Raw genomic sequence first — 19,531 nt, forward strand, 5'->3', positions numbered from 1 at the left:
CGCATAACAGTATCGCGTTCTCCGGCGTTTTGCTATGCAACCACGGCGCTCATTCATTATTCATGCGCCGCTGAAACTCGACTTGCAACGTGAGTGCACGCCGAGGCGCGGCGTGGCGAAAATTCGAAGGTTCGGGGTACCGCCCGTCTTAGTGCCCCGCTTTAATACTTGTCTCTGTCCTCGTTGACTAACGGATTGTGTTTACGTCATTGCAAAGATAAAAATGCCGCGGGAGAGATTCATCGAATAATATCGATCTTTTACGCTATATATTACAGTCATTTAAAAACTAGAAAGATATTAATTGTGCTATCGAGAGAGAATGTTGCAAAATGTTTATCTATAAAATGTGTTAATAATTTCAATGAATCTTTAATTGTATAAACTAACATATGAATGCTGCAAAGTTATATTTGTAACGACGAGTGCATCGAAAATAAATTGCAACCTACGTTGTAAAACGGGAGTCAATTATTTCATCAAAGGCAGTTTTCTTAACGTGTCGTTTAGCGACTTGTCACGACTGTGCTATATTTATCTTATTCGTTTCTTCTTAGATTTCTCGGACCTCGTGGAGACGTTTAAAAATACCTCACAGTTAATTTCGCGAATCGCCGTTCGCTGAATTACTTCGTCGTGTATGGTGAATGTTAGAGGACGGTTAAAATGCATACGATGGTTTTTGCTTACATATGTGAGTGTAGATTTTATTTTAGATTTAATTTATTCATCCGTTTTTTTCATGTCATTCGAATGACGTGAATACTCTATATCTATATTTAATATAAATTATATTGAGTTGAAAACGTAACTGTTTGTTACGGTTTGTTCGTTCTTAACGTGATATTTTTGAATAATTATATACTATTATTTATATTTATGCAGATATATGCGATGCGATAAATATTCTATTTACACAATGCAAAAAATGTGGAACATTATTCAAATATAGTATTTTTGCAAATAACTTTGCAAATAACATTTGAATACGTATTATATTTTATTTTATTGTTTGTAATAACATAGTGATTTTTATACAGAAAAAATCAATTATCACATTAATGTTATATTACTTTTAGTATTTACATTACGCGTTATATATTATTTAATATAACTGTTATGATGACATGGTGTATACTACATTAATTATTGAGTGTGAAACTATAATACTGATGATGTTATATCACTTTTAGTTTGTGTGAACTAGGAATTATCGTACGTTCCACATTTGCATCTAGACTTGTTTTTATATGCATTTTATAAAAAGGCATTTTGTAAGAAATTGTGTTTTATAAGAACTTCTCGTGTAATTCAATTTACAGTCCATCGCATTTTATTCGTGAATCGCGTCATCTCAAGCCATTCTGCGCAGATTTACATCGTCGCTCGGTCGCGCTTCGCTTCGAGTTGCATTTTAGCTCGCGATGCACCGTTGAACACCGGTATCGCTCACGCCGTATCGCGTATCGTTGACATCGCATTAGAATTCCAAAGTTAATGACGAGGAGAAGGGTAGAGAGGCACGATCAGCTGATCAGACTACCGATCGTTGCACCGGTCGGCGGCGTCGGCGCGTATGTCGCACATCGTTAGCCGGACCGTCGCACTATCATTATCGAGTGGATACTCGCTCGTAGATGCATTATCCGCTCGCTGTTATTACGGACAAGGTGCATAATGCGCGCGGTAGCTGCAAATTGCACGGTGACAGCGACGGGAATACGCTTGCCCCCGTGTTCTCGTCACGCGGTTTAGCCTAAGTAGATCATTAATCGTGCGTCCTGTCCCGTTATCACATGCGATGCGGTGAATCACGCCGGAAGGGATCAACTTTTTAAGTACAATAAATCGCTTGCGACATTCCGCGCGCGCCTGCTCAACCTGATGTACCTTGTTCACTATTTGTCTCGCCGAGAGGACTGTCTTCCGATGAAGGAAGTACATGCGAATGCATCTTTGAGAAGCCGCAGGGTATATTCATCATAAGTAACAGTAATCGTTAAGAATAAGACAACATTTATAAGAGTGTTCTCTCTTCATCTTGATAACATGGAATCGAGCATCAATTAATAAGAAAAAAAAAATGAATAAAATTTGACGTGAGAGCTAAACATAATTTTTTTACTATATATTAAAACTTAATGATAAGGAGATATAAGTTTATTAATATCTCTCTATCATTAATATAATTACATAAAATAGAAATATTAGAAAGACTTGATCTTGAAACAGCATAAGTGACAAGTATGACGTAAGAAATGCAAATGATAATCCTCTTAAATTCTGCAATAACATCTTGCTCAAATAAAACATACATGGGGTTGATTTTCATCGACAATCTAATTAAACTAATTGGATCGACCTTTTTGCATTATTTTCTTACCTATACGTGAATATAATGTACTCGACGGATTAAGTTCACCACACATTTCACAGCTTGAGCTACAAGAAAATTGAGTTAAATGATAATAAGTTCGAAGTGGTAACCGCCCTGCTCTGACATCTGGCAATCGGTTGCCGCAAAATAAGCTGAGATGAGCACGTGGCTGGAAGCCTGCGGGAGATGAGGAAGTCCGGTCTGGTCGGCCGAGATGACGTTGAGATCCAGCAGCACTCAGCGGTCTCGACCAGACTCGGCTCGTTAACTTCGTCCACGAAGACGTTGCCGGCGACGGCCGTGTAACGGTGACGCTATGCGTTCTCTTTGTTTTGGATTCCGCATGCTGTCAGTCGCCGCGGCTGACAAACGCCATAATTTCCATTTCCCAGCGGCCTTGATAGAACCCCCGGCACAAGTGATCGGACTGCATTCCAGCAGCAGCAGCCGCCGTGCGCGGGAAACGTCTATCGACGGCATGCGCCGCGATTAACTATAATAGCGTAGCGAGAAGCGCAAGTAGGACTGTCGATCCCGTCGATACATACCTACTTCAAGACTGATACCGTCAAGCGAGCGAAATTACAGTCGAGAACCGAGTTACAATATAAGTTGACCATTATAGAAATTTAATATTAGAAGTGATTGCTACTTATTTTGAATATTAAAAGCACTAAATATATTCAAAATAAGAAATTTCCAGTATTAAATTAGATTTCTGTAAGAACGACTTGTCTCTTTCAGTGGTCAAACTTATTCCAGAAAAAATCCGACCGGTTCCTGTAACATAAAATATTTTTTATTAAGTTACCTTAATGCGTGCCCTAATTGGAAAAGCTTTACATTTATGTATAATACATCATTATTATATTTATAATTATTATGTATAGTGTATATATAGAGTAGTATATTATATATAGAGCTAATCTTCTTTATTATGATAAAGAATTCATTAAATATCTTTTTTTTAAAGTTTCTTAAATTTTGACTTTATGTATATCACCTAATTAAACTTCGTTTCGAAGATGTTACCAAAGTGATATTTACAATATAATACAATTTATTGAAAAACACAACCTGTTTAAAAGAAATATTGCCTTCTACTTCAAGGGGATTCTGATGACATCACGATATTCAATTGCTATAAAAAAGCGATACTCTCCAAGGAGGAAGCATTTACAAGGATAATCTATGATCTTCACATATGTTTCCCATGCATATACAGGCCCGGTACTTACAATTATATCATCAGAGTTTACGTCCGCGAGCGTTACAAAGCGACCATTAAAAACGCATTGAATATCATCGCAGAATTATTAGCGATCAGCAAACAAATAATAGCACATCAGACGTCCAATGATCTAACGCTCTACTTTCACCATCGACAAGAGATTATCAATAACGGCGCGGCACTCGTGATTGTCGTTGCTGCCAATTGGAAGTAACAAATGCTGCATTATCAATAAGACCCTATTATGCTCGAGTGAACCGTAATGCAGTGACACATAGCAATCGGTTGCCACTGGCTATAATGTGTGCGAGAATAATTTTACCGACTAAGAGATTCACGAGCGGAATAATCAAGTCATTAATTATCATCTGTGGAGCCAGTGTCTTCAGTCTCTCTTCTCTTTCCAGTGTCAAGATTAAATTCAAATATATCTCTGTATAATAATTTACAACTTGTTTTTCATCTAAAATTTCTGTATTGCTATTCGATCAAATTGCAAAATGCTTTGTATGTCTAAGATGAATTTTACCGAGAATAACTGCTATGTATATTAAAAAGATATAATTGTTCTGCCTAATTCGTCTTGAAGACTTAACATAACGGTCAACTTTATTATTTTGTATAATTACGAGATGCGAAGTCGTAAAACACGAAAGCAGGCCGAGCGGAGAAAAGAGGCTAAAAAGATTTCTCCGCCCGTTCCGCATGCTCCTCGATCACGCGGAATAAAATGCAATTATTAAATCGCATCAGTTGTAATTCATTATACGGCACGGTCACATAATTACTTCCGCCGAGTCGACGCTCTCAACGGGATTTTACGCGCCTCGAAATTAATGGTCCGAAATAAATTTCATAACCGTTGCACGTCCATGGCTTAAATAAAATTAACAGGAATTTCATGAGAGACTAGTATTAAGTACTGATGTTTGTATTCGTTTCTCTTGGACCACGTACAATGACAACCAATTACCAAACACATCACCGTTAAGATTTACACCTCTCACATAATTATATATTTTGACATTTGGAGATTTCGATTCCATCGTTCATTTGTAGATATTGTCCTAAAATTAATAAACAGTAACTTTTGATTTTATTTTGCAACGTATAAAATATAAAGAAGGTGTATCAATGAAAGTTCAAAGAAACAAACAGCTGCATGTGTTTAATTAATTTAATTAGAGCTATAAACAAGGTGATAAACGCATCTACCGGTTTTCTCGATAATGTTTTATATCGTTACAATGTAGCGCCTTACTATTCTAGATTACTTAGAATTGCGATTAGGTCGCATGTATTTTCTATTTTTATGACTTACTCATCCGTTATTAAAACCTGTCATTTACGCAACCTGCGTCGAATGCTGCACCGCGATCGTGCAATAGATCGGAATGCGAATAAATAATCATGCGAACGGCCACGTAAACGTCGAATAAATTATACGGGCGCATTATTCGCTCGCTGATCGATGAATTTCGCGAAAGAACTTGCGAGATCTCACTGCACAGCGTAGCACATTGAAATGACGAAGTCTTAAGTGGTGAAACATGAAACTATGTTAGTATGAGACATCATGAGAGACAAGTTTCGCGAAGAAAGAAAAAAATTCAGTTAAAAAATTCTGCTGGCGTTTTGTACCTACGACATAAGTGTATATGAAACAATTTTCTTGATTTTTGAAAAAAGCATTAGTATTATTTAGGTAATATTAATTATGTACTGATGTTCATTTAACATGATCAAGATAGTTATCGTAAGCGTTGGGGTATTTTCTAACGTTAAAATGTTTTCGCACAGAAAATTTTTTGTCCCATAAAATCACTATTCTCTTCAATTTTTTTCAATAATTCTCTTCCTGATCTCAAAGATTACATTCTCTGTTTCAGGTTCGCCTTGAGAGTATCGGTGCAGAAGATATCGTGGATGGTAATCCCAGACTGATTCTCGGTCTCATCTGGACTATAATTTTGAGGTTCCAAATCCAAGAGATCGAAATCGATGTAGACGAAGAGAACGACAGTAGCGAGAAGAAGTCTGCCAAAGATGCTCTGTTACTCTGGTGTCAGAGAAAGACAAATGGCTATCCCGGCGTTAACATCCAGGACTTTACTGGTGAGTCGAGTTTTCTGTCTTGCATGCAATTACGCGGCATGAATATTCAAAGTATCTGAATGTATTAAAAAAAAAATTTAAAGAAATCCTATAATATTTATGAATCGAGAAAACATTTAGCATAATCCTGCACGCGAATCTTCCAAGCTATAAACTTTACTCTGTATTTTTTTAAGTATTAAAAATTTATAAGATAATTGAGAAGAATTATTAAATACTTTTTATATTTATAAGATTAAATATTGGATATATATATATATATATATATGAGAAAAATTTAATATTTTAAACATTATACAAAAATAGGTTCCTGGAGGAATGGACTCGGTTTCAACGCTCTCATACATGCTCACAGACCGGACTTGGTCAATTGGTCGGAATTACAGCAAAATAAGAACATCGATAATCTCAATTATGCCTTTGACGTTGCTAATTCAGAACTCGGCATACCACGGCTACTGGACGCAGAGGACGTGGATACAGCCAGGCCAGACGAGAAGTCCATTATCACCTATGTTGCATCTTATTATCACACATTCGCCAGGATGAAGAACGAAATAAAGAGCGGCAAAAGAATAGCGAATGTACGATTATTTAAAAGTCTCTCATTATACATATATATATAATTGTAAAATAAACCGTATTTTGAAAATCTAAAGATCTAAGATCTTGAAGCTCTAAAAATATTGAGAATTTATATTTTTTTCTGATAACATTAAGATTATATCGAAGAACCTGACATTTTAATTAATAACGTTAAGATTAAGTCCGAAAATTTGATATTTTAATTTTCTAATTAAAAAATTTGACAGAATCTATAAAGAATTACTTTAAAATTTAAATTTATATACTTTTTTAATGATTAGTGTATGTAATGAATTTGAATATTTATATATATGTATATATTATATATTATTTTTTATAATTAAAATATTTTATACTTTAAAAAGCTATAAATTCAAGAATCTAAGAATCAATTAAATTTAATTAAATATTACAATTACAGAGTTGACTTTCTTTTTTTGTACTCACAGATTGTTGGTCAGATGATGGACGCCGACAAGATGAAAATTCATTACGAGAAGTTAACAACTGATCTGTTAGAATGGATCAAGATGAAAATCGAGGTTTTGGAAAATCGCAGCTTTCCAAACTCACTCGAAGGTATTCAACGGGAACTTTTAGCCTTCAAGCAATACCGAACAGTGGAGAAACCACCGAAGTACAAGGAACGGTCCGAAATAGAAGCATTATACTTCCACATAAACACCCGATTAAAGTCTCTGAATCAGCCAGCGTTCACCCCACAGGAGGGTCAGCTGATCCACGACATCGAGAGGAATTGGGTAGAGTTGGAGAGAGCGGAACATCGCCGTGAAGTCGCCCTGAGGACTGAGTTGTTACGACAAGAGAGGCTCGAGCAATTGAATTACAAATTTGAAAGAAAGAGTGTACTCCGAGAAGGTTACTTGAAAGAAATGATTCAAGTTCTGACGGATCCCCGATATGGCAGCAATCTAGCACAAGTAGATGCCACAGTGAAAAAGCACGAGGCCATTAGTGCCGACATTTTGGCACGCGAAGAACGCTTCCACGATTTAACAAACATGTCCGAAGAATTGGTGCGGGAAAATTATCACGGTTTAGAAAGAGTACGCAGTAGAGAGCAAGAGGTGTTGCAGAGATGGAAAGAATTGCTGGCTTTGCTGGACAATCACAAGTCCAATCTGGTCGCGCTTAGCTCGTTAATGACCTTAATGAGAGAAATTGATACAACATTGGCTTCCATCCAAGAGCTTCAGCTGAATTTCCAGAGCACTGATGTGGGTCCGCACTTACTCGGAGTCGAGGATCTGCTGCAAAAACACAGCCTGCAGGAACTGCAGGTGACGGCTCTAGGCGAGAGCCAGAGACGACTCGGTAGACAGGCCGCTCAACACTTGGCACAGCCGCAGAATAAGGAGGCACCATTGTTGCAGCAGAAATTGGAGTTACTAAATCGCGCCTATGACGAACTTGTAGAAAACAGTAAGGAGCGTAAAGCTCGTCTAGAGGACGCCAGAAATTTCTTCCACTTTCTTCAAGATCATGAGGACGAAGAGTCGTGGTTGGTAGAGAAACAGCGAATATGTAAGGCTGGCATTTCCGCGAAAGATTTGCGAGCCGTAATATCGTTGCAGCAGAAACATAAAGCCTTGCAAGACGAAACGAAAGTACGCAGGCCTAAATCCGAGCAACTTTGCGATGCCGGCAGGAAACTGATAGCCGACAATCATCCATCGGCATTGGAGATACAGAATCGAATAGATTCGTTGCAGGAACATTGGAGAGTCTTGGAGGAATTAGCGGCATTGCGGAAGAAACAGTTGGACGACGCAGCTGAAGCGTTTCAATTTTACGCTGATGCGAATGAGGCAGATTCGTGGATGAACGAGAAAATGACTCTAGTAGCTTCGGAAGATTATGGAGTGGACGAACCAAGCGCTCAAGCCTTGTTGCAAAGGCATAAAGATTTGGAGGGTGAGCTAAACGCTTACAAAGGTGATGTACAGTCCTTAAACACACAGGCGGAGAAACTCATTAAATCCGGCATTTCCACCCTGGAGTTGTCTGCAGATCCAGAACCAGTCGCCGAACTTGAACAGGAAGAATGGAGCAAGGAGATCAGATTGGTGCCGCAAGACGAGTGGGTGGACGAAGTAGTTGAACGACTCGAGCCGCGAACTATTAATGAGGATAGATTGGTACCACAAGTGAAGAGTTTATATCCGTTTAACGGTCAGGGCATGCATATGGTGAAGGGTGAAGTCATGTTCCTGTTGAACAAGACAAATCCCGACTGGTGGAGCGTTAGAAAAGCTGACGGTACGGATGGATTTGTGCCGGCTAATTACGTGCGTGAGATTGAGCCAAAGGTCGTGCAAGTACAAGTACGTAGACCTGAGAAGATCAAAGTGACACAGCGCGTGAAGAAGACGAAGATGGTAAAGCAGGTGGTACCAGTCCGGCGATTAAAATCCATTAAGTCTACCGTAAAGCCGATTAAGCGAAAGACGGTGAGTGACGGTGATAGCGTGGAAAAGCGACAGAAAAAAATCATTGAGACTTACAGCGAGTTACAGAATCTCGCTGTAAAACGTCATGCGTTGCTGGAAGACGCCATCAGACTTTATGGCTTTTATCGGGAATGCGACGACTTTGAAAAGTGGATCAAAGACAAAGAGAAGATGTTAAGAGTCGACGATCCTCGCGACAACGTCGAGTCAGCAAGGAGAAAGTATGAGAAATTTTTAACAGATCTGTCGGCTTCTGGAAAACGGGTGGAGGCAATAGACGCAGCGGTAGATGAATTTGTTCGCCAAGGCCATAGTCAGCTAGATAAAGTCAAGGCTAGACAGAGGCATATTCATCAACTATGGGATCATCTAAACTGGCTAAAAACACAGAAAGAAAAGAGCTTGGAAGGCGCGTCCAGCGTTGAGTTATTCAACAGAACTTGCGACGAGGCTCACGATTGGATGCTGGAGAAAATCACCCAACTAGATACGGCCGAGTTGGGACCTGACTTGAAGACTGTTCAGGCTCTGCAAAGGAGACATCAGCATTTGGAACGGGAATTGGCGCCAGTTGAAGAAAAAGTGAGATAATTTTAGAATTTTAAATAAATAAAGCGTCAAATAATAAATAAAAAATAATGACTTTCTTAATTTTCTAATTTTATTTATAATTTTATCTTATTTTTACAGGTACGGAAAGTGAATTTATTAGGCAATAGCGTTAAGAATTCGTATCCACACGAATGTAATAATGTCAATGTGAGACAAAACGAAATCAAAGATTTGTGGAACCAAGTCCAAACAAAGGCCAAGGAACGACGATCTCGTTTAGAAGACGCGGTCGGTCAACAGATATTCATAAACAGTTCAAAGAACTTAATTAATTGGGCCACCGATACACAAGAAATAATGAAGGCCGAAGAACCAGTAAGAGACGTTGCTACTGCCGAGCAACTTAAGAAACAGCACATGGAACTTGGAGAAGAAATACGAACCAAAGAAGACGAGTACGTAACTGCTGACATTGTACAATCAATTTTGTATTTAAAAATTTCATGAAATTCAGTAAAAATACTGTATTTAATAAAAATTATTAGTAAAAATAATTTATTATTAATGAGTTTATTAAAATAATTTTTATTAAGATATTCTTATTGAATTGGTAAAGAATATTGTTAGTGAAATATTTTTTATAAACGATCCTTTTTTTCTATTCTTGTAGATTCCGCGAAGTTGAAGATCTCGGTAGAGAACTATTACGTCGTAATCCAACATTGACAGATGTACGCGAACGTCTTGAAAAGTTAAATGGATTATATCCAACAGTAACAGCCAATTGGATAGCAAAAGAAGAATGGTTACGGCAATGTTTAGAATTACAACAATTTAATCGAGAAGCCGATCAGATCGAAGCTACTACCAGTTCTCACGAAGCTTTCCTTGAATTCACGGATTTAGGCGAATCTTTGGATGACGTCGAGGCTCTATTGAAACAACATGAAAAATTCGAGAACACTCTTCACGCGCAAGATGACAGATTAAAGGCATTTAGTGACACCGCGGACAAGTTAATCGCCCAAAATCATTATGAAAAAGATTAGTAAGTATTAGAAGAATTTGTCAAATTGATCGATACGAATAAAAAAATAATATTATATATATCTTATAAAATTAAATTAAACTGAAGTCATTATTACAAAAATTTATTTTAAAAATAAAATTAAGAGAAACTTTTATATCATATTAGTTACATAAATCTAATTTATCTAGCATTAACGAAAGAAGAAATCAAGTACTAGCTCGTCGTATGGCAGTGAAGGACGCCGCTCAACGCCGAAGAGCAGCCTTAAAAGCATCCGAGCATTATCAACAATTCTCAGCCGAAGTGGATGACTTGCGCGATTGGTTGGGTGACAAAATGAAGACCGCGGCCGATGAAAGCTATCGCGATTTAAACAATCTCGAGCGTAAACTACAAAAGCACGAAGCTTTCGAGCGAGAATTGCGCGCCAATGAGGGACAGTTAAGAGCAGTCAATAAAGCGGGCAAGGCGCTCATATCAGAAGAAAATTATCGATCAGATGATGTAGGAAAAACTTTGAAGGACCTAAATGATCAATGGGATCGACTAGTAGCATTATCGTTGGAAAAAGGTCGTAGATTGCGACAAGCGGCCTCACAACACGGATATAACCGCACCATGGAAGATGCTAGATTGAAACTAGAAGAGATAGAGACCTGTTTGCAAAGTAAACAAGTAGGTACGGATCTCCGCAGTTGCAAGGAATTATTAAAGAAACACCAGACCCTCGAGAGTGACATGTGTCAATGGGAGCAGAAGGTGGACGATCTAGTGGCCATGGGTCAGGAAATGGCACACGAGGGTCATTTTGATGCGGCAAATATTCTGAAGACCAGTCAAGCGACCCAAAGAAAGTACGTGAAAATTTTTTCTTCAATTACCCATCCCTTTTTTTAAATTAATTATTCAATGATCAAATTGATTCGTTACCGAGATGATCGTTGATACACAAATGATGCACGAAGTTCACTGTATTTGGTAGATTCCGCAGCCTGAAAGAACCAGCTAAGCGACGTCGAGAAGCATTGGAGGAGAGTCTACGCTTCCACAAATTTGGTTTTGAGTTGGACGCAGAATTGCAGTGGATCAAAGACCATTTGCCTCAAGCGTCCTCAACGACGCTCGGACAGAATCTGCATCAGGCCCAGACTTTGCACAAGAAACATAAGAAGCTAGAAGCAGAGATTGCTGGTCATCAACCTATGATAGATAAGACTCTGGCTTCTGGACAGACACTCATTGATCAAGCTCATCCGGAGAAGAAAAAGGTAAAGATTTTCTTTGTCAAATAATAATTTTTTTTTTTCGTGGATTCGCACAATGATTGGCTGATATGAGACTGGAGTAAGAACTTATGATTTTTGCACAGCAGGAGCATCTCGAAGGGTACCGCGTCTACGGAGGTAAGGTAGACACACAAACGCATGAGAAATGTTATCACAAATGTTTATTGCTTTTCTGTTTCAATATTGTTACCAATCCAATTAGACATTATGTAATTAACAAATTATTTTAATTATTATTGTTTTTATAAGATGTTAACTATAGTTATTATACTTCTGTAGCATAGTTTCTAAAATTATGCGAATTATCTTTGTAGTATATGATCGACTCTTTATACATGAAAATCTTACTGATTTTGATATGCTGTAAAAAATCGTATTGCAAAATATTCAAAGTATTGTAAAATTTCACGTATAAAAATTATACAGTAGGAATTTATTCTCAGATATACGTACTCTTTAACAAATATTACACACTCTTTGACGAAAAAGTCTACATTTATGCATAACTTTTTTTGTCAAAGAGATTTGATATTCATGATTGAGAATCGTTTATATATATGTATATAAGGTCTGTTTTCTGTAACTAAACTAGTATGTACTTTTGGAATTTAAAGCGAGTATATATTTGATATTTGTCGAAAACGAGAAAGAAAGTTCTAGTGCAGTCTAGCAGGAATAGAAAACAGACCAATGGATGTTTATTCTTTTTTTTATAGGAATACGAAAATTTATACATAAATATTTTAATAATATAATCTTATATTTGTTTTTTTATTATTATTATTTCACTTGTTTTGCAGCTTATTTCATACTAAAGATGTAAAAATTAAAAGAATATCTAATTTTTATTTTTTAATTTTATTATTAATTTTAATAATTCAATTTTAATTGCACAAGCTTTCTGATTTCATTCTATTGCTTAAGAAATAAGTCTCAGGAATCGAGATAGAAGGTGTATACGTATATGTTATTGCATGCAGACGCAAAACTGAACTTTTGCCACAGCGACGGAACTCTAGGCAGTGTGTCAACCTTATTGATTTCAGCGATTAACTACTTAATGAATTATTAATTCGTATTTGTTTTACGCGAGTAACTTGTTGAAAATATTATTCATTGAGCTATTAGATAATAATAAATAATTAATTGCATTAATGATTTTACTAGATCCAAGAACTGTGCGATGTTCTGGATGATGCGTGGAGAGACTTACAAGACAAAGCAGGAGAGCGCAGCAGAGCATTAGACTTGTCCCTAAGAGCACAAGAATTCTTTTTCGAAGTCGGTGAAGTCGAAAGCTGGCTTAATGAGAAGAACGATGTGCTGAGTTCTACCGATTATGGCAGAGATCGCGATGCCGCCACGAAATTATTGACAAAACATAAGGTATATATTTTGCGAAACGAATAATAAATACTATTAGTTAAACAACTCATTTTATTATTTAGCTAGTGCAATTATAGTGTTATCATAATTATATAGTCATGTTACCAAAAATTTGCGTCTGGCTTATAATTTACAGGCTGTTGAGTTGGAATTAGACACATACAATGGCATTGTGACAGAAATGGGACACACTGCTTCTACAATGATCAACTCAAAGCATCCCGACAGTAAAGCAATAGCCAACAAGCAGCAAGCGATTGTTCAACAAATGCGCGCCTTACAGCGACTGGCTACAGTAAGACAGCAACGTTTAATGGAGAGCATGTATCGCCATGAATATTTCCTAGAGAGCAGAGAGTTGGAACAATGGATTAAAGAGCAAGAACAAGCAGCTGCGTCGGAGGATTACGGACAAGATTACGAACATCTACTGCTATTGCAAGCGAAATTCAATGATTTCAAGCATCGAATAGAGGCTGGCTCCGAGAGGTTTAATCAGTGCGAAGAATTAGCCAGAAAACTAATCGCGAATGAAAGTCCTTATATCCAGGACATCGAAAAACGTCAGGAACAATTAGGGTAAATCTTTAACATATCTAATTCAATAAGAATTTTTTTGTCATTATTTTCATTTCATTACTTTTTTATTACTCTCGTAGAACATTAGTATCTCATTTAATTTTATGCAATAAATTAACAAGATGACATATTTGACATAAATTAATATCATGTTTCTTGTAATTATTTGCTTATTTGTTCTTGGTGTTGGGTCGGTGTTGGGTCGGTGTTGGGTCGGTGTTGGTTATTAACTTTTTTTTCGTATACGCATTCAATATAGATCTGACGAAGACGATCCGGTGCTTCAAGTACAAAATCGACAAGAGGCAATGAAGTGAGTACATGCTTGATTACATGAACTGACTCATGTATATACAGAGTGTCCCCCTCATACACACAATTCGTGATCGAAATTTTAATAATATATTTCTGACTTAAAAATACTAATACCAAAATGTCAAGGCTATAATAGTTTTTAAATTAAAAAATTCATATATTATATATATTTATTATTTTTAATATCCTGTATATTTTTATGTTATGTACGTTGCATATATAATTATTTTCTATATTTAAACATAATTAATGAAGTACTTCAACGTTATTAGCTCTATGATTAGATAACTTTAATCGCTATTAATTTAAAAACTATTATAGCCTCGACATTTTGGTATTAGGATTTTTATCTTATTTTTAAGTCACGAATATGTTATTAAAATTTCGGTCACGAATTGTGGGACGTCCTGTATAGATAAGCGTCATGCTACGATTCAAAATTTATCTATTTTTCATGCTTCTCATTTTTCGTGCTTCGCAATCTTATATCCAAAATCTTCAGTCTTTCTTGGATCTTCTGCTTTCTAAAACTCTGCCTTAAAATTTTCAAATTCTAAAATCTTGTATTAATTGTAATGTAGAAATTATTATGACTAAAATCTTGTAATAATTGTAATGTAGAAATTATTATGTATTAACTAATTCACAAATCTTTGCACACTTGTCAATACTATATAATTATTTACTGTATTACAAGTAATAAAATTATTTGTCTGAATTGTACCTTTTACTTAAAAATTTTATACAATTTAAAAAAAAATAACAAAATTTAACTTTAAGATACAATTTTTTATTGTAGAGAATCGTGGCAACATTTATTGGGTCTCATCCGAAATCGCGAACAACGATTGCAAGCGGCAGGCGAAATTCATCGATTTCATCGCGACGTGGCAGAAGCGCTATCACGAATACAAGAGAAAGAGGCTGCTTTGCCAGAGGATCTTGGTCGCGACTTAAATTCCGTTTTAGCTTTAATTAGACGACATGAAGGATTTGAGAATGATTTGGTCGCTTTGGAGGCTCAGCTGCAAGTGTTAGTCGAGGATGCATCCAGATTACAAGTACATTATCCGGGTAACAATGCGGCGCACATCGATCAGCAGCAACAAATTGTTGTTGCTCATTGGGAGGAATTAAAAGAAAGATCTGCTCATCGAAGGGATCAATTGCAAGCTAGCTGCGATTTGCAACGATTCCTCACTCAGGTATTAAATTATATTTTTCACCAGTTATATTTGACGATTTATATTATTTTTAACGGGAGAATCTGTTAATTACATTTAGGTAAGAGACCTGATGAACTGGGCAGCTGGACTCCGTGCTACAATGTCAACGGAAGAAAAGGTTCGAGACGCGGCCAGCGCACAAATCTTGAAAGCAGAGCACGAGGCTCTGAAAGGAGAAATCGAAGCACGAGAGGATAGCTTCAGCTCAGTGCTCGATTTAGGCGAAGCTATGGTGCAAACTGGTCACTATGCCGCTATGGTAAGGCTATACGTCACAGATATGTATCATAGATAATAACATTCGTGTGAGTATCTGTTAATCACGTCGATATATTTTTTAGGAGGTCGAAGAAAAGTGTAATCAGCTGTTGGATGAGCGACAGAGGCTACACACCGCTTGGCAGCAAAAGAAAGTGCACTTGGATCAACTAATCGATTTGCATTTTTTCCTCCGAGACGCCAAACAACTTGACACCTTATCTAGTACTCAGGAAGCAGCACTGAGCGGTGACAACTTCGGAGTCTCAGTCGAAGAAGTAGATGCGCAAATGAAAAAACACAACGAATTTGAAAAGCTGCTAGTCACCCACGAAGAGAAGCTAACGGCGCTGCAAGAGCATGGGAATAAACTTCTGGAGCAGAATCATTTTGATTCATCGACGATCGCCCGACGACTAAACGAGGTCATTCAAAGACGCGCAAGAATTCGTGACCTATGCGATGCGCGAAGAAGAAGGTTGGAAGCCAGTCTGCTACATGTACAATTTGTTAGAGACGTTGGTGAAGCCGAGTCTTGGATAGGTGAAAAGCAGAAGAAGTTGGAAGCAGAAGCGTCCAAGGGCGAAGTGTCCAGCTTGGAGGACAAGATCAAAAAGTTACAGAAGCACCAAGCATTCCAAGCAGAGCTGGCAGCAAACCAGAGTAGAATTGAAGAAATTAAAGGTAATTGATTGATGAGCAAGTAGTTATGGCTCGGTTCATTGAATTATTTCGTTGTTATTATTATTCGAAACTTAATAACAAATTTATTTATAAAATAGCAAAAGGAGAGACTTTGTTAGCGCGAAAACATCCAGCGAGCGCGGAAATTCGTCAACAATTAGATCATTTACACGCATCCTGGCGAAAATTGTTGTTGGAATCTGGAAATCGAGGTAGAGGTTTAGAAGAGGCTCAAGATATTTTAGAATTCAACAATCAGGTGGAGAAGATCGAGGCATGGATCAGAGATAAAGAAATGATGGTTCAGGCAGGTGATACTGGAAAGGATTATGAGCACTGCTTAAGTCTCCAAAGGAAACTCGACGATGTAGACAGTGATATGCGAGTGGATGATTCTAGAATAAAATCGATCAATGCTTTGGCGGATAAACTTATAAAACAGGTAAAATTTTTAGCATGAAAAAATAAATATATATATAAGTATATAATTGAAATATTTTTATTATTAAAAAATATTCATGTTATTTTGCTATATTTTATGCAGGGTCGTGATAATGAATCAAAAGCAATTCAACAACGGCGTGATAACTTTAATAATAAGTGGAAAGGTTTGCAAGGTGCTCTAAGCGCATATCGCGAAACATTAGCTGGTGCATTAGAGATCCATCTATTTAATCGAGATATTGATGACACAAACCAAAGAGTTATTGAGAAATCAGTGGCCATGAACACGAGTGATACAGGAAAAGATTTACCTGCTGTCGAACTGCTGCAAAGAAAACAAGAGGCTATGGAGCGAGATATGACAGCAATAGAAGGGAAACTGAAGGTGAAGACATCAATCTTTATAAATTTTTTATTTCAGAATTAATAACCGTAAATTTATTCAATAACTATGATAGTAATGAAGAAAATTTAATATAGCTATTTCTATATTTATGATTATTATTTTCAGTTATATAAATAGCTAATATCTTTAATATACCTATATCGGTCATATATTAATCAAATTTCAATAAATTTCGAGTTTAATATTCAATAAGTCGCACTTCATATTTTGTTTTAAATATGATTTTAAGATTTTTTTATTTTAATTTTTTTTCATTTTTGTATTATTTTGTGTCATTTTAGGAACATAAGATAGAGGCGCGAAACCTGTCGCGTAAATACTCAGACAAGGCGTCCGAAATAAACGGAATATTATCCGAACTTCAATCTAACTGGGATGATCTACAACGTGTGACTCGACAACGACGCGACGCTTTGAATCAAGCCTATACATTACACAAGTTCCAAGCTGATCTACATGAATTGGATATTTGGGTGGCAGATACTATCAAACGCATGGATGACTCCGAACCACCGACCACTATATCCGAAGCCCAAGCTGTACTAGAATTGCATCAAGAAAGAAAGGCAGAGATTGACGGTAGACAAGATATATTTAAAGGCTTAAAGGATCATGGCCATAAACTCCTGTCAATCAATCATGATGTCAAGGATAATCTTGAACATTTGGAAGAACTCAGGCAAACTTTGGGAAATGCTTGGGATAATCGTAGACAAAAATTAACGCAAGCGCATCAATTGCAATTATTCAAAGAACAAGCCGATCAGGCTGACAGTTGGCTGGCGACGAAAGAAGCATTTCTCAACAACGATGATCTTGGCGAATCGTTATCGGGCGTTGAGACGCTGTTACGTAAACATGAGGAATTCGAAAAGATGTTAGCGTCTCAATTAGGACGTATTGAAGAGCTCGAAAAGTTCGCAAATGAAATCCTATCGCGTGAACATGCAGATGCAGGTATAATAAAGCAGCGACTTGCTTCGGTTTGTACCAGAAGGGACAAATTGAAAAACAGTGCAACAGCCAGAAGAAAGAAACTTTTGGAGAGTCATCACTTACACCAGTTCCTCAGAAACATATATGAGGTGGATGGTTGGCTACATCAGAAGCAACAAGTGGCGGGCGATGAAAATTATAGAGATTCCTCGAATTTGCAAAGCAAGATACAGAAACATGCTGCATTTGAGAGCGAGTTGATGGCAAATAAAGGAAGAGTTGCGGCAGTCGTTAATGAGGGCGAAGCACTCATCGAGGAAAATCATTACGCCTCGAAGGATATACAGGAACGTTTAGATGAGTTGGAGGCAGAATGGCGTCTTTTGCAAGAGACTAGCGAGCTAAAGAAGAACCGGTTGAATGATGCGTATCAAGCCTTGCTATTCGGTCGCAGTTTGGACGAATTCGAGACGTGGATGGATGAAGTCGAAACTCAATTGCAGTCAGAGGATCATGGCAAGGACCTATCGAGCGTGGCGAATTTACTGAAAAGACACACTAATTTGGAGAATGATGTGCTCGGTCACAACGAAGCGTGTGAATCTATCAAAGATACCGCCGCCAGCTTTCAGAAATCAAATCATTTCTTGAGTGACGAGATTCAAAAGAGAGCATTAGTTACGATCAATAGATATCACAGTCTTCAGGAACCGATGCAGATACGCAGGGATAATTTGGAAGACGCGAAGTTACTGCATCAGTTCGCGAGAGATGTCGAAGACGAATTGCACTGGTTATCGGAGAAGGAACCATTAGCCGCAAGCAATGATCTCGGTAGTTCTTTGACCACTGTACAACGATTGCAAAAGAAACATCATGCTTTGGAAGCGGAACTATTGTCTAGAGAGCCTGTAGTAGCTTCACTGGTTAGCAGAGGGACTGTGATGATTAGAAGTGGACACTTTGCAGCGGACAAGATTGAACAGTTGACTAAAAAGTTGCAAGAGGAATTATCACACCTTAGAGATTTAGCAAGTGTCAGAAAGTTGAGATTACTCGACGCTGTAGAGTCACAAATGGTAAGAAATCCAATATTAAATTTATTAATACAAAATTAATCATTATTATTCTCTTGTTAATTCATAATAATTGTTACATAAAAGTAACGTGAATAATTTCAACGATTTTAATAATATAATGATTTAATAGTTTTAATCATTTTTTCATACACGCGATAAAAAAATTAAATTTGCTTTTATAGTTTTATGCCGAAGCCGCGGAAGCTGAGCAATGGATTAGAGAGAAACATCCACAACTTACTTCATCTGATCATGGCAAGGATGAAGACTCTGTGCAATCTCTGCTGAAGAAGCTAGAAGGCATTGAGCGTGACCTGTCCGGTTTTGAAAACACGGTCGATAATCTGAAGAAACTTTCGCGTGGCCTAGTCGAACGTCATCATTTTGATAGCAAAAATATCGCGCAAAAACAAGCGGATATCGAATTTAAATTTAAAGAATTGCAAAAATTGAAAGAATATCGACTGCAAAGATTATCGGAAAGCGAGAAGTTTTATAAATTTATCAGACAAGCGGATGAAGTGATTGAATGGATCGGGGACCAAACAACGGTAAGATAATCAAGTAATAA

The 19,531-nt window shown here is 37.2% G+C and overlaps 1 protein-coding gene across 5 annotated transcripts in view; it reads left to right on the forward strand.

The window, feature by feature from the left end:
• kst (spectrin beta chain, non-erythrocytic 5 kst) overlaps positions 1-19,531 on the forward strand; it is a 68,666-nt gene that overhangs the window by 43,462 nt on the left and 5,673 nt on the right. For 3 of the 5 annotated variants that reach the window (XM_018509397.1, XM_018509396.1, XM_018509394.1), the window contains exons 4-20: positions 5,498-5,723; positions 6,030-6,307; positions 6,758-9,361; positions 9,470-9,786; positions 10,002-10,379; positions 10,550-11,215; positions 11,344-11,629; positions 12,815-13,033; positions 13,170-13,612; positions 13,872-13,925; positions 14,727-15,132; positions 15,212-15,412; positions 15,495-16,095; positions 16,194-16,537; positions 16,640-16,924; positions 17,227-18,960; positions 19,143-19,511. In XM_018509397.1, the coding sequence (XP_018364899.1) occupies positions 5,498-5,723; positions 6,030-6,307; positions 6,758-9,361; positions 9,470-9,786; positions 10,002-10,379; positions 10,550-11,215; positions 11,344-11,629; positions 12,815-13,033; positions 13,170-13,612; positions 13,872-13,925; positions 14,727-15,132; positions 15,212-15,412; positions 15,495-16,095; positions 16,194-16,537; positions 16,640-16,924; positions 17,227-18,960; positions 19,143-19,511 (9,411 nt within the window). Of the gene's footprint in view, positions 1-635; positions 695-5,497; positions 5,724-6,029; positions 6,308-6,757; positions 9,362-9,469; positions 9,787-10,001; positions 10,380-10,549; positions 11,216-11,343; positions 11,630-12,814; positions 13,034-13,169; positions 13,613-13,871; positions 13,926-14,726; positions 15,133-15,211; positions 15,413-15,494; positions 16,096-16,193; positions 16,538-16,639; positions 16,925-17,226; positions 18,961-19,142; positions 19,512-19,531 lie in introns of those variants that run through there. The other 2 variants (XM_018509399.1, XM_018509395.1) reach the window with 2 other exon arrangements.

Source organism: Trachymyrmex cornetzi, unplaced genomic scaffold (genome assembly GCF_001594075.2).
Source record: "Trachymyrmex cornetzi isolate Tcor2-1 unplaced genomic scaffold, Tcor1.1 scaffold299, whole genome shotgun sequence".
NCBI lineage: Eukaryota > Metazoa > Arthropoda > Insecta > Hymenoptera > Formicidae > Trachymyrmex > Trachymyrmex cornetzi.